Genomic DNA, 15,000 nt, shown 5'->3' with positions numbered 1-15,000 from the left:
TTAAAAAAAATTAAAAAAATTTTAAAAAAAAAATTTTTAAATTAAAAAAAATTGAAAATCATTTTTTACCTTGAAAATCATTTTTACCTTTGAAAAATTTTTTCAGACCGGCAGTCTTCAACTATACTAAGTCTTTCAATGGTTGGAATATACTAGTTACTATGGTAATTTCATTAGTTACTATGGTAATCTACGTCACAGCAGCTCAGACCAGGCACCAAGCAGTGTGGGTGGGGAGCGTTTCCACAGCCTGAAATGTGGGTGTCAGGGACAGATGCGGAAGGAGATTTTTACAACAAAGTTCTAAAGCTTAGTGATATATCAGATATATCAGATTGTAGGTGGGTTTATTTTTTACCCTTCGCGTTCATATTTCACTGTTTGTTGCATTTTTGTTGCGTTTCGCTTGATTGTAAAATATGTAAATGGAGAGGGGGTGTGACGTTCACATGTTGTCAATATTCAGGGTTTTATGCTTCATAGAAAAGTGTAAAATTCCATTAAATGTTTTAAGGCGGTCTAACGTTTTTAGCATTCAATCATCAATTTTTAATTTTTTTTAATTTTTTTAATTTTTTTAAAAATTTCTAATTTAAAAAAAAAAAAAATTCAATTTTTATTTTTATTTTTTTAATTTTTTCAATTTTTTTTAAAAAAAAATTAAAAAAATTTAATTAAAAAAAAATATTTTTAATTTTTTTAAAAATATTTTTAACTTTTTAAAACTTTTCAAAACTTTTTTAAACTTTTTTTTAAACTTTTTTTTAACTTTTTTAAACTTCTTTTTAAACTTCTTTTTAAACTTTTTTTTAAATTTTTAAAATTTTTTTTACCCTAACCCTAACCCTAACCCTAAAAAAAAATGTTAATTGTTAAAATTGTTTAAAAAAAATCAAAACATTTTAAAATTGTTTAAAATTGTTTTTAAAAAATTAAAAAAATTTAAAAAATTTAAAAAATTTAAAAAATTTAAAAAATTTAAAAAATTTAAAAAATTTAAAAACGTTTAAAAAAATAAAAAAAAATTGAAAAATTTAAAAAAGTTAAAAAAGTTAAAAAAGTTAAAAAAGTTAAAAAAGTTAAAAAAGTTAAAAAAAATTAAAAAAAATTAAAAAAATTTAAAAAAAAAAATTTTTAAATTAAAAAAAATTGAAAATCATTTTTTACCTTGAAAATCATTTTTACCTTTGAAAATTTTTTTCAGACCGGCAGTCTTCAACTATACTAAGTCTTTCAATGGTTGGAATATACTAGTTACTATGGTAATTTCATTAGTTACTATGGTAATCTACGTCACAGCAGCTCAGACCAGGCACCAAGCAGTGTGGGTGGGGAGCGTTTCCACAGCCTGAAATGTGGGTGTCAGGGACAGATGCGGAAGGAGATTTTTACAACAAAGTTCTAAAGCTTAGTGATATATCAGATGTATCAGATTGTAGGTGGGTTTATTTTTTTACCCTTCGCGTTCATATTTCGCTGTTTGTTGCATTTTTGTTGCGTTTCGCTTGATTGTAAAATATGTAAATGGCGAGGGGGTGTGACGTTCACATGTTGTCAATATTCAGGGTTTTATCCTTCATAGAAAAGTGTAAAATTCCATTAAATGTTTTAAGGCGGCCTGTCATAACGTTTTTAGCATTCAATCAGACATTATTGTGAGGTTTTGTATTAGTGTTCCTAAAAATAGATATACCCGCCCCCAGTCACATTTTTTTCTCTAAATTTGGCCCCCCCGAGTCAAAATAATTGCCCAGGCCTGACTTAAAGAGATGCCCTGAGGGATGCCTCAGATATGTAAACCACAAGTTTGGACCCTAGTGGTCTGTTTGCCGGCAAGGGTGAAATGTCAACGCAACCCTAATATGTGAAGGAATTTGCTGCAAAAATGTTTGTCTCCCAACTGTTGCGTTTTGGACCAGTTGTTCCTCCCAGGGAATTCAAGTCACAATTCGCTCCCAAGCTCTTTACGACACTTAAAGCTGAGTTGAAAAACCACCGGAGACAGAATAGGTATTTTGTTGTATATTTTCAAAGCTTTGCCAATATACATTTTGAGACCAGTCTAACCCTAGAACATTCTATTGCGCCTCCCAAAATGGCCTGTCTTCCCAACGCCAAAAACCCCTCTTTCCTTCCCCCTCCCTAGCCATAATACAAGCACAACGTCTCCCTAGTCATAATACATTCCAAAGAACTCAAGGTTAACACACACAGTTTACTTGCTGACAGAGCATCAAGAGAAGAAATGGAAAACACCAGCTGTTTTCAAATATGACTAAGAAATGAAAGAAGTACAACTTAAATTCGGATATATGTAAATATCCGCCTCCGACAATTCCCCCTTCAGATCTTCTAAAAAGATCTTTATCACTAATACAACACTTCTAAAATACGCCCCTCTTTGAGCAAGCTAGTAAAAAATTAAAAGCATAGTTACATGGGAGATAAACGGATGGAATCTATGTCAATGTCGTCACTCTCAGGGAAGGAAACTAGCATTTCTCGAAAGTCACCACTTTGCCAGACCCCCTTCAGTGACGTAGCAAACCCAGGTTGTTCAGCAAGCCCCTCAACAGCATCACGAGTCAGGTTGGTCAGTCTCAACAGAGTGCAGACAGCCCAGTTTTCATCAATTAATATATTCTGTAGACATACCCTCATCCGCTCTCTTTTCCTGGGGGTCTGGCGGCAGATTTCTTTGACTTTATGGTTGGAAATGCATCTGCTTTGAGTGTCGCAGGATATCCACACATTCTTGCCATCTCTGTCGTAGCATAGCTTTCGTGGGTAAAGTGTGCGGAACAAACGTCCAATTTCTTGCCACTTTGGCATCTTTGGGCCACTGGTGCAACTTGAATCCGTCCCTGTTGGTGTTGTTACACCCTCCGACAACACACCGACGAGGCACGATGTCTCCAAGGTACGGAAAACAGTCGAAAAAAACGGAAAATAACAGAGCTGATTTGACTCGGTGTTTGAGAAAATGGCGGATTGCTTCCCGATGTGACGCCACGTCGTGAGCGAATATTAGAAAGGCGTTTAATTCGCCAAAATTCACCCATTTAGAGTTCGGAAATCGGTTAAAAAAATATATGGTCTTTTTTCTGCAACATCAAGGTATATATTGACGCTTACATAGGTCTGGTGATAATGTTCCCCTTTAAGTTTTTCAATCTGGCTCGCCGGGCATTCCCAAAAAAAAATTTCTAGATCTTTCAGATGGAAACTATAGCTGCCATTATGATGTGCAGTGATGTTTTCTAATGACCGGCAGTCTTCAACTAAACTAAGTCTTTCGATGGTTGGAATATACTAGTTACTATGGTAATTTCATTAGTTACTATGGTAATCTACGTCACAGCAGCTCAGACCAGGCACCAAGCAGTGTGGGTGGGGAGTGTTTCCACAGAGTGTTTTTTTTACCTTGAAAATCATTTGTTTACCTTGAAAATCATTTTTTACCTTGAAAATCATGTGTTAACTTAAAACACTTTTTTATTTATTTTTAAATTTGTTTTAACTTTTTGAATTTTTTTTTCAATTTTTTAAATGTTTTAAATTTTGTTAATTTTGTTAATTTTTGTAATTTTTCTATTTTTTTTGTATTTTTTTAATTTTTAATTTTTTTTAAAAAATTTCAATTTTTTTATTTTTTCTCCATTTTCTTTTTTTTTTTTTTTTAATTTAAATTATTTTTTTTTTAAATTTACATTTTTTAAATTTAAAAAAAATATTTATAATTTTTTTAAATATTTTAAACTTTTTTAAACTTTTTTAAACTTTTTTAAACTTTTTTAAACTTTTTAAAACTTTTTTTAAACTTTTTTAAAATTTTTGTTAAACTTTTTTTAACTTTTTAAAAAAAAAATTACCCTAACCCTAACCCTAACCCTAAAAAAAAATGTTAATTGTTAAAATTGTTTAAAAAAATCAAAACATTTTAAAATTGTTTAAAATTGTTTTAAATTTTTTTAAAAAATTTAAAAAAAAAATTAAAAATTTAAATATTTGAAAAATTTGAAAAATTTAAAAAAGTTTTAAAAAAATAAATAAAAAAAATACAAATTTTAAATTAAAAAAATTTGAAAATCATTTTTTACCTTGAAAATCATTTTTACCCTTGAAAAAAAAAATTCAGACCGGCAGTCTTCAACTATACTAAGTCTTTCAATGGTTGGAATATACTAGTTACTATGGTAATTTCATTAGTTACTATAATAATGTACGTCACAGCAGCTCAGACCAGGCACCAAGCAGTGTGGGTGGGGAGTGTTTCCACAGAGTGTTTTTTTACCTTGAAAATCATTTGTTTACCTTGAAAATCATTTTTTTACCTTGAAAATCATGTGTTAACTTAAAACACTTTTATTTATTTTTAAATTTGTTTTAACTTTTTGAATTTTTTTTAAAATTTTTAAAATTTTTAAAATTTTTAAAATTTTTAAAATTTTTAAAATTTTTAAAATTTTTAAAATTTTTAAAATTTTTAAAATTTTGTTAATTTTTTCAATTTTTTTAATATTTTTTAATTTTTTTAATTTTTTTAAAAATTTCTAATTTTTTTCAATTTTTTCAATTTTCTTTATTTTTTTATTTTTTTATTTTTTTTATTTTTTTTTAAATTTAAATTTTTTCAATTTAAAAAACTTTTTCAAACTTTTTAAACTTTTTTTTAAACTTTTTTAAACTTTTTTTTAAACTTTTTTTTAACTTTTTAATTTTTTTTTTACCCTAACCCTAACCCTAACCCTAACCCTAACCCTAACCCTAACCCTAAAAAAAAATGTTAATTGTTAAAATTGTTTAAAAAAATCAAAACATTTTAAAATTGTTTTAAATTGTTTTAAAAAAATTTAAAAAATTTAAAAAATTTAAAAAAGTTTAAAAAAATTTAAAAAATTTGAAAACTTAGAAAAATTAAAAAAGTTTAAAAAAGTTAAAAAAGTAAAAAAAAAAAAAAAAAAAAAAAATTAAAATTTTTTTTTTTTTAAATTAAAAAAATTTGAAAATCATTTTTTACCTTGAAAATCATTTTTACCCTTGAAAACAAATTTTCAGACCGGCAGTCTTCAACTATACTAAGTCTTTCAATGGTTGGAATATACTAGTTACTATGGTAATTTCATTAGTTACTATGGTAATCTACGTCACAGCAGCTCAGACCAGGCACCAAGCAGTGTGGGTGGGGAGCGTTTCCACAGCCTGAAATGTGGGTGTCAGGGACAGATGCGGAAGGAGATTTTTACAACAAAGTTCTAAAGCTTAGTGATATATCAGATACATCAGATTGTAGGTGGGTTCATTTTTTTCCCTTCGCTTTCATATTTCGCTGTTTGTTGCATTTTTGTTGCGTTTCGCTTGATTGTAAAATATGTAAATGGAGAGGGGGTGTGACGTTCACATGTTGTCAATATTCAGGGTTTTATGCTTCATAGAAAAGTGTAAAATTCCATTAAATGTTTTAAGGCGGTCTGTTATAACGTTTTTAGCATTCAATCATCAATTTGTAATTTTTTTTAATTTTTTTAATTTTTTTAAAAATTTCTAATTTTTTTAAATTTTTTAAAATTTTTATTTTTATTTTTTTAATTTTTTCAATTTTTTAAAATTTTTTTAAAAAAAATTTAATTAAAAAAAATATTTTTAATTTTTTTTAAAATATTTTTAACTTTTTAAAACTTTTTAAAACTTTTTTTTAAACTTTTTTTAAACTTTTTTTAACTTTTTTTAAAACTTTTTTTAACTTTTAAATTTTTTTTACCCTAACCCTAACCCTAACCCTAAAAAAAAATGTTAATTGTTAAAATTGTTTAAAAAAAATCAAAACATTTTAAAATTGTTTAAAATTGTTTTTAAAAAATTAAAAAAATTAAAAAAATTAAAAAATTTTAAAAAAGTTTAAAAAAATTAAAAAAAATTTAAAAATTTAAAAAAGTTAAAAAAGTTAAAAAAGTTAAAAAAAGTTAAAAAAGTTAAAAAAAATTAAAAAAATTTTTTTTAAAATTAAAAAATATTTTTTTTAAATTAAAAAAATTTGAAAATCATTTTTTACCTTGAAAATCATTTTTACCTTTGAAAAAAATTTCAGACCGGCAGTCTTCAACTATACTAAGTCTTTCAATGGTTGGAATATACTAGTTACTATGGTAATTTCATTAGTTACTATGGTAATCTACGTCACAGCAGCTCAGACCAGGCACCAAGCAGTGTGGGTGGGGAGCGTTTCCACAGCCTGAAATGTGGGTGTCAGGGACAGATGCGGAAGGAGATTTTTACAACAAAGTTCTAAAGCTTAGTGATATATCAGATGTATCAGATTGTAGGTGGGTTTATTTTTTTACCCTTCGCGTTCATATTTCGCTGTTTGTTGCATTTTTGTTGCGTTTCGCTTGATTGTAAAATATGTAAATGGCGAGGGGGTGTGACGTTCACATGTTGTCAATATTCAGGGTTTTATCCTTCATAGAAAAGTGTAAAATTCCATTAAATGTTTTAAGGCGGCCTGTCATAACGTTTTTAGCATTCAATCAGACATTATTGTGAGGTTTTGTATTAGTGTTCCTAAAAATAGATATACCGGCCCCCAGTCACATTTTTTTCTCTAAATTTGGCCCCCCCGAGTCAAAATAATTGCCCAGGCCTGACTTAAAGAGATGCCCTGAGGGATGCCTCAGATATGTAAACCACAAGTTTGGACCCTAATGGTCTGTTTGCCGGCAAGGGTGAAATGTCAACGCAACCCTAATATGTGAAGGATTTTGCTGCAAAAATGTTTGTCTCCCAAGTTTTGAACTGTTGCGTTTTGGACCAGTTGTTCCTCCCAGGGAATTCAAGTCACAATTCGCTCCCAAGCTCTTTACGACACTTAAAGCTGAGTTGAAAAACCACCGGAGACAGAATAGGTATTTTGTTGTATATTTTCAAAGCTTTGCCAATATACATTTTGAGACCAGTCTAACCCTAGAACATTCTATTGCGCCTCCCAAAATGGTCTGTCTTCCCAACGCCAAAAACCCCTCTTTCCTTCCCCCTCCCTAGCCATAATACAAGCACAACGTCTCCCTAGTCATAATACATTCCAAAGAACTCAAGGTTAACACACACAGTATACTTGCTGACAGAGCATCAAGAGAAGAAATGGAAAACACCAGCTGTTTTCAAATATGACTAAGAAATGAAAGAAGTACAACTTAAATTCGGATATATGTAAATATCCGCCTCCGACAATTCCCCCTTCAGATCTTCTAAAAAGATCTTTATCACTAGTACAACACTTCTAAAATACGCCCCTCTTTGAGCAAGCTAGTAAAAAATTAAAAGCATAGTTACATGGGAGATAAACGGATGGAATCTATGTCAATGTCGTCACTCTCAGGGAAGGAAACTAGCATTTCTCGAAAGTCACCACTTTGCCAGACCCCCTTCAGTGACGTAGCAAACCCAGGTTGTTCAGCAAGCCCCTCAACAGCATCACGAGTCAGGTTGGTCAGTCTCAACAGAGTGCAGACAGCCCAGTTTTCATCAATTAATATATTCTGTAGACATACCCTCATCCGCTCTCTTTTCCTGGGGGTCTGGCGGCAGATTTCTTTGACTTTATGGTTGGAAATGCATCTGCTTTGAGTGTCGCAGGATATCCACACATTCTTGCCATCTCTGTCGTAGCATAGCTTTCGTGGGTAAAGTGTGCGGAACAAACGTCCGATTTCTTGCCACTTTGGCATCTTTGGGCCACTGGTGCAACTTGAATCCGTCCCTGTTGGTGTTGTTACACCCTCCGACAACACACCGACGAGGCATGATGTCTCCAAGGTACGGAAAACAGTCGAAAAAAACCGGAAAATAACAGAGCTGATTTGACTCGGTGTTTGAGAAAATGGCGGATTGCTTCCCGATGTGACGCCACGTCGTGAGCGAATATTAGAAAGGCGTTTAATTCGCCAAAATTCACCCATTTAAAGTTCGGAAATCGGTTAAAAAAGTATATGGTCTTTTTTCTGCAACATCAAGGTATATATTGACGCTTACATAGGTCTGGTGATAATGTTCCCCTTTAAGCTTTTCAATCTGGCTCGCCGGGCATTCCCAAATAATTTTTTCTAGATCTTTCAGATGGAAACTATAGCTGCCATTATGATGTGCAGTGATGTTTTCTAATGACCGGCAGTCTTCAACTATCGTCTTTCGATGGTTGGAATATACTAGTTACTATGGTAATTTCATTAGTTACTATGGTAATCTACGTCACAGCAGCTCAGACCAGGCACCAAGCAGTGTGGGTGGGGAGTGTTTCCACAGAGTGTTTTTTTTACCTTGAAAATCATTTTTTTTACCTTGAAAATCATTTTTTACCTTGAAAATCATGTGTTAACTTAAAACACTTTTTTTTAATTTTTTTGATATTTTCAATTTTTTTAATTTTTTTTAATTTTTTTAAAAATTTCAAATTTTTTAAAATTTTTAATTTTTTTTTATTTATTTATTTATTTATTTTTTTTTTTTTAATTTAAATTTTTTAAATTTAAAAAAAATATTTATAATTTTTTTTAAATATTTTTAACTTTTTTAAACTTTTTTAAACTTTTTAAACTTTTTTTTAACTTTTTTAAACTTTTTTTTTAAACTTTTTTTTTACTTTTTAATTTTTTTTTTACCCTAACCCTAACCCTAACCCTAACCCTAAAAAAAAATGTTAATTGTTAAAATTGTTTAAAAAAATCAAAACATTTTGAAATTGTTTAAAATTGTTTTAAAAAAATTAAAAAAAATTAAAAAAAGTTTAAAAAAATTTAAAAAATTTGAAAACTTTGAAAAATTTAAAAAATTTAAAAAAGTTAAAAAAGTTAAAAAAGTTAAAAAATTTAAAAAATTTAAAAAAAAAATAAAAAAAAAAAAAAATTTTAATTTTTTTTTTTTTAAATTAAAAAAATTTGAAAATCATTTTTTACCTTGAAAATCATTTTTACCCTTGAAAACAAAATTTCAGACCGGCAGTCTTCAACTATACTAAGTCTTTCAATGGTTGGAATATACTAGTTACTATGGTAATTTCATTAGTTACTATGGTAATCTACGTCACAGCAGCTCAGACCAGGCACCAAGCAGTGTGGGTGGGGAGTGTTTCCACAGAGTGTTTTTTTTTACCTTGAAAATCATTTGTTTACCTTGAAAATCATTTTTTACCTTGAAAATCATGTGTTAACTTAAAACACTTTTTTATTTATTTTTAAATTTGTTTTAACTTTTTGAATTTTTTTTAAAATTTTTTAAATGTTTTAAATTTTGTTAATTTTGTTAATTTTTGTAATTTTTGTATTTTTTTTGTATTTTTTTAATTTTTAATTTTTTTTTAAATTTTTTTATTTTTTTTATTTTTTTTTTCTATTTTTTTTTATTTTTTTAAATTTTAATTTTTTAAATTTAAAAAAAATATTTATAATTTTTTTAAATATTTTAAACTTTTTTAAACTTTTTTAAACTTTTTTAAACTTTTTTAAACTTTTTTAAACTTTTTAAAACTTTTTTTTTACTTTTTTAAACTTTTTGTTAAACTTTTTTTTAACTTTTTCAAAAAAAAATTACCCTAACCCTAACCCTAACCCTAACCCTAAAAAAAAATGTTAATTGTTAAAATTGTTTAAAAAAATCAAAACATTTTAAAATTGTTTAAAATTGTTTTAAAAATTTTTTAAAAATTTAAAAAAGTTTTTAAAAATATAAATATTTGAAAAATTAGAAAAATTTAAAAAAGTAAAAAAAATAAATAAAAAAATAAAATAAAAATTTAAATTAAAAAAATTTGAAAATCATTTTTTACCTTGAAAATCATTTTTACCCTTGAAAAAAAAAATTCAGACCGGCAGTCTTCAACTATACTAAGTCTTTCAATGGTTGGAATATACTAGTTACTATGGTAATTTCATTAGTTACTATGGTAATCTACGTCACAGCAGCTCAGACCAGGCACCAAGCAGTGTGGGTGGGGAGTGTTTCCACAGAGTGTTTTTTTTACCTTGAAAATCATTTGTTTACCTTGAAAATCATTTTTTACCTTGAAAATCATGTGTTAACTTAAAACACTTTTTTTAAATTTTTTAATTTGTTTTAACTTTTTGATTTTTTTTAAAAAATTTTAAAATTTTTTAAATTTTTAAAATTTTGTTAATTTTGTTAATTTTGTTAATTTTGTTAATTTTTTTAATTTTTTCAATTTTTTTATTTTTGTTTAATTTTTTTAAAAATTTAAATTTTTTTTAAATTTTTTAAATTTTTTTATTTTTTTATTTTTTAATTTTTTTATTTTTTTATTTTATTTTATTTTTTTTTATTTAAATTTTTTAAATTTAAAAAACTTTTTCAAACTTTTTTTTAACTTTTTTAAACTTTTTTTAAACTTTTTTTAAACTTTTTAAAAAAATTTTTACCCTAACCCTAACCCTAAAAAAAAATGTTAACTGTTAAAATTGTTTAAAAAAATCAAAACATTTTAAAATTGTTTTAAATTGTTTTAAAAATTTTTAAAAAATTTAAAAAAGTTTTTAAAAATATAAATATTTGAAAAATTACAAAAATTTAAAAAAGTAAAAAATAAAAATAAAAAAATAAAATAAAAATTTAAATTAAAAAAATTTGAAAATCATTTTTTACCTTGAAAATCATTTTTACCCTTGAAAAAAAAAATTCAGACCGGCAGTCTTCAACTATACTAAGTCTTTCAATGGTTGGAATATACTAGTTACTATGGTAATTTCATTAGTTACTATGGTAATCTACGTCACAGCAGCTCAGACCAGGCACCAAGCAGTGTGGGTGGGGAGCGTTTCCACAGCCTGAAATGTGGGTGTCAGGGACAGATGCGGAAGGAGATTTTTACAACAAAGTTCTAAAGCTTAGTGATATATCAGATACATCAGATTGTAGGTGGGTTTATTTTTTTCCCTTCGCGTTCATATTTCGTTGTTTGTTGCATTTTTGTTGCGTTTCGCTTGATTGTAAAATATGTAAATGGAGAGGGGGTGTGACGTTCACATGTTGTCAATATTCAGGGTTTTATGCTTCATAGAAAAGTGTAAAATTCCATTAAATGTTTTAAGGCGGCCTGTCATAACGTTTTTAGCATTCAATCAGACATTATTGTGAGGTTTTGTATTAGTGTTCCTAAAAATAGATATACCCGCCCCCAGTCACATTTTTTGTCTCTAAATTTGGCCCCCCCCCCGAGTCAAAATAATTGCCCAGGCCTGACTTAAAGAGATGCCCTGAGGGATGCCTCAGATAGGTAAACCACAAGTTTGGACCCTAATGGTCTGTTTGACAGCGAAGGTGAAATGTCAACGCAACCCTAATATGTGAAGGAATTTGCTGCAAAAATGTTTGTCTCCCAAGTTTTGAACTGTTACCTTGAAAAAAATTTTTTACCTTGAAAATCATTTGTTTACCTTGAAAATCATTTTTTACCTTGAAAATCATGTGTTAACTTAAAACACTTTTTTTTTATTTTTAAATTTGTTTTAACTTTTTGAATTTTTTTTTAAATTTTTTAATTTTTTTTAATTTTTTTTAAAATTTCTAATTTTTTTTAATTTTTTAAATTTTTTTTTTAATTTTCTTAATTATTTTTTTTAATTAAATTTTTTTTAATTTTTTTTAAAATATTTTTATTTTTTTTAAAATATTTTTAAACTTTTTAAAACTTTTTTAAACTTTTTTAAAAACTTTTTAAAAACTTTTTTAAACTTTTTTTTAAACTTTTTTTTAACTTTTTAAAAAAAATGTTACCCTAACCCTAACCCTAAAAAAAAATGTTAATTGTTAAAATTGTTTAAAAAAATCAAAACATTTTAAAATTGTTTAAAATTGTTTTAAAAAAATTTAAAAAATTTAAAAAAGTTAAAATAAATTTAAATACTTTGAAAAATTTAAAAAAGTTAAAAAAGTTAAAAAAAATTAAAAATAAAATTTTTTTTTTTTTTTTTTTTTTAAATTAAAAAAATTTGAAAATCATTTTTTACCTTGAAAATCATTTTTTACCTTGAAAATCATTTTTGTTGCGTTTCGCTTGATTGTAAAATATGTAAATGGAGAGGGGGTGTGACGTTCACATGTTGTCAATATTCAGGGTTTTATGCTTCATAGAAAAGTGTAAAATTCCATTAAATGTTTTAAGGCGGTCTGTCATAACGTTTTTAGCATTCAATCAGACATTATTGTGAGGTTTTGTATTAGTGTTCCTAAAAATAGATATACCCCCCCCCCCCCCCCCGAGTCAAAATAATTGCCCAGGCCTGACTTAAAGAGATGCCCTGAGGAATGCCTCAGATATATAAACCACAAGTTTGGACCCTAATGGCCTGTTTGCCGGGAAGGGTGAAATGTCAACGCAACCCTAATATGTGAAGGAATTTGCTGCAAAAATGTTTGTCTCCCAAGTTTTGAACTGTTGCGTTTTGGACCAGTTGTTCCTCCCAGGGAATTCAAGTCACAAGTCCCTCCCAAGCTCTTTACGACACTTAAAGCTGAGGTGAAAAACCACCAGAGACAGAATAGGTATTTTGTAATATATTTGTAAAGCTTTGCATATACAGTACATAGGCCAGATTTGTCCCCGAGGCCACCAGGCCCTTTGGCTGAACTTCAAGATCCACTCATGCATCACATGGGCGCTTTAAAGAGTTCTGGCCTTCATGTCTTGTGTTTGGGTGGGGGCAAGGACCTGATTTGATGAAGCAAACCAAATGGTTGTTGGCATAAATGTCTGACGTCCTCGTTTGTTTTGTACAGACGGCTGACGGTTGCAACATAGATTTGCAGCTGGCGCTCAGGGAGACCAGATGTCACTTCACCAACCCCAAAGCTGTTGAGGACTGTGAGGTGTTGGAGATGAGTGAAGGGGTAAATGTTTTACTTCATATTTAAATACAGGCGTCTTCAACATTTTCCAGGCCAAGGAACCCCAAACTAATGGAGATAGGCGCAGGCCACATAGGGGTGGTGGACCCTCTGTTGAAGACCACTGCTTTAGTCTACTTTGGGTCTTCCCGCCCTTCTTTCTGTGCATGCTGACCAATCAAGCAATGCTTAATAGTTTTCTCCTCATGGCGTCTTGCTGCAGGGCGCGGCTGCCACCTGCACCGTCGTGTTGAGAAGACACTTAAGCGGGACCACTGTCACCCGTCACCAGTGTACCACCACACCAGGTGAGACACTTTTCCTCTTCTCTTCCTGAATCTTCTAGAACACTTGTTCTCAAACTTTTTTTTTTTTACCAAGTACAACCTCAGAAAACACTTGGCTCTCCAAGTTCCACCACTATATACACCAAGGGTCCCCAAACTTTTTGACTCGGGGGCCACATTGGGTTAAAAGAATTTGGCCGGGGGCCAGGCTGTATATATATATATATATATATATATATATATATATATATATATATATATATATATATATATATGTATGTATGTGTGGGAAAAAAATCACAAGACTATTTCATCTCTACAGGCCTGTTTCATGAGGGGGGGGGGGGGTTCCCTCAATCATCAGGAGATTTTAATGGGAGCATTCACATACCATGGTTTATATAGGGCACAGAGTGGGTGGGTACAGGCTGGTGTAGGGGCGTGGTGATTGGCTCATGTGTTACCTAGGAGGTGTTTCCGTCTGTGGCGGCATGCTGTTACAATTTCGCTGCGCTTGTTGAGGGATGACAGGTCTGGACGGTAAATAATAAACAGTTTTTCTTTCAAGCATAGGTTGCATCTTTTATTACCACTATTGTAAGGTGTGCTGGATGCAAGAATTTGCCATGTTATTGAATATTCAACATTATTGTCTTTGAGGTCCCAAATGTGTTTGCTGAGTTCTGTGGTATTCCGCCGGTTTTGGTTCCTGAAAGAAGCCTTGTGATTGTTCCATCTGGTTTTGAACTCTCCCTCAGTTAATCCTACATATGTGTCGGATGTGTTAATGTCCTTGCGTGTTACCTTAGATTGGTAGACAACTGATGTTTGTAAGCACCCCCCGTTGAGAGGGCAATCAGGTTTCTTTCGACAGTTGCAACCTTTGTTAGTTTTGGAGTCGCTCTGTCCGGGGGCCGACGGCTCATTTGCAATTGTTTTGTTGTGGTTTGAGATGATTTGTCGTATATTGTTCATACAGCTGTAGCTCAATTTAATGTTGTTCTTGTTGAATACTTTTCTTAGGGTGTTGTCTTTGGGAAAGTGTTTGTCAATCAGATTGAGGAATTTGTGTCCAATGTTAGTTGAGACGTTTTTGCTGTATGGGGGGTTGTACCAGATGATGTCGTTTCGTTTTCTGTTCTTTTTCGGTTGGTTTCCTGGCGTGGGTTCATAGGTGAGGGTGAAATTGTATCCGCTTTCATCAAGGGCTTTTTGGTACGGGGGGGTTGCTTGGTCAAATTCAGCTTTGCTAGATGACAGCATCGATAGCCTTTTATTAATTCCGGTAGGTATTCTTTTCGTGGTGGTGGGTGGGTGGTTGATGTCATGGTGCACGTATTGGAGTGTTGTGTTGGGTTTCGTGAATGGTTGGTAGCATATATATATATATATATATGCATATGCATTGTCTTTATAATCCGTTTGGTCATTTAACATCAATTAACATTGATGTTCATCAACATTTAACATTGTCACGTCATCAATGGGAAAATGCATTTTTAGACAATATGATTTGCCTGAGCGGCTAGGAGACACCAAGAGTAACAAGCGGTAGAAAATGGATTAGAAAGGAAAGATTTAAAAAAAATAAATAAAAAACAAAAAATAAAAATAAAAAAAACATTTTTTTACTTGGGACGTCCTGTGGACCGGATTTTGGATGCTGGGGGGCCGGATCCGGCCCGCGGGCCGTAGTTTGGGGACCCCTGATATACACAGTATGTATATGTATACACACACACACACACACACACACACACAATATATCCATCCATCCATTTTCTACCACTTGTCCCTTTCGGGGTCGCTGGAGCCTATCTTTGCT

The 15,000-nt window shown here is 30.1% G+C and overlaps 1 protein-coding gene across 1 annotated transcript in view; it reads left to right on the top strand.

The window, feature by feature from the left end:
* The window catches only part of LOC133618002 (alpha-2-HS-glycoprotein-like), a 19,748-nt gene that overhangs the window by 2,227 nt on the left and 2,521 nt on the right, over nt 1-15,000 (top strand). The window contains exons 2-3 of the mRNA XM_061978452.1: nt 12,781-12,891; nt 13,112-13,196. Coding sequence (XP_061834436.1) covers nt 12,781-12,891; nt 13,112-13,196 — 196 coding nt within the window. The remainder of the gene's footprint in view (nt 1-12,780; nt 12,892-13,111; nt 13,197-15,000) is intronic.

The sequence above is a fragment of the Nerophis lumbriciformis genome, linkage group LG18 (assembly GCF_033978685.3).
Source record: "Nerophis lumbriciformis linkage group LG18, RoL_Nlum_v2.1, whole genome shotgun sequence".
Taxonomy (NCBI): Eukaryota; Metazoa; Chordata; class Actinopteri; order Syngnathiformes; family Syngnathidae; genus Nerophis; species Nerophis lumbriciformis.
This window is presented reverse-complemented; position numbering and strand designations above follow the sequence as displayed.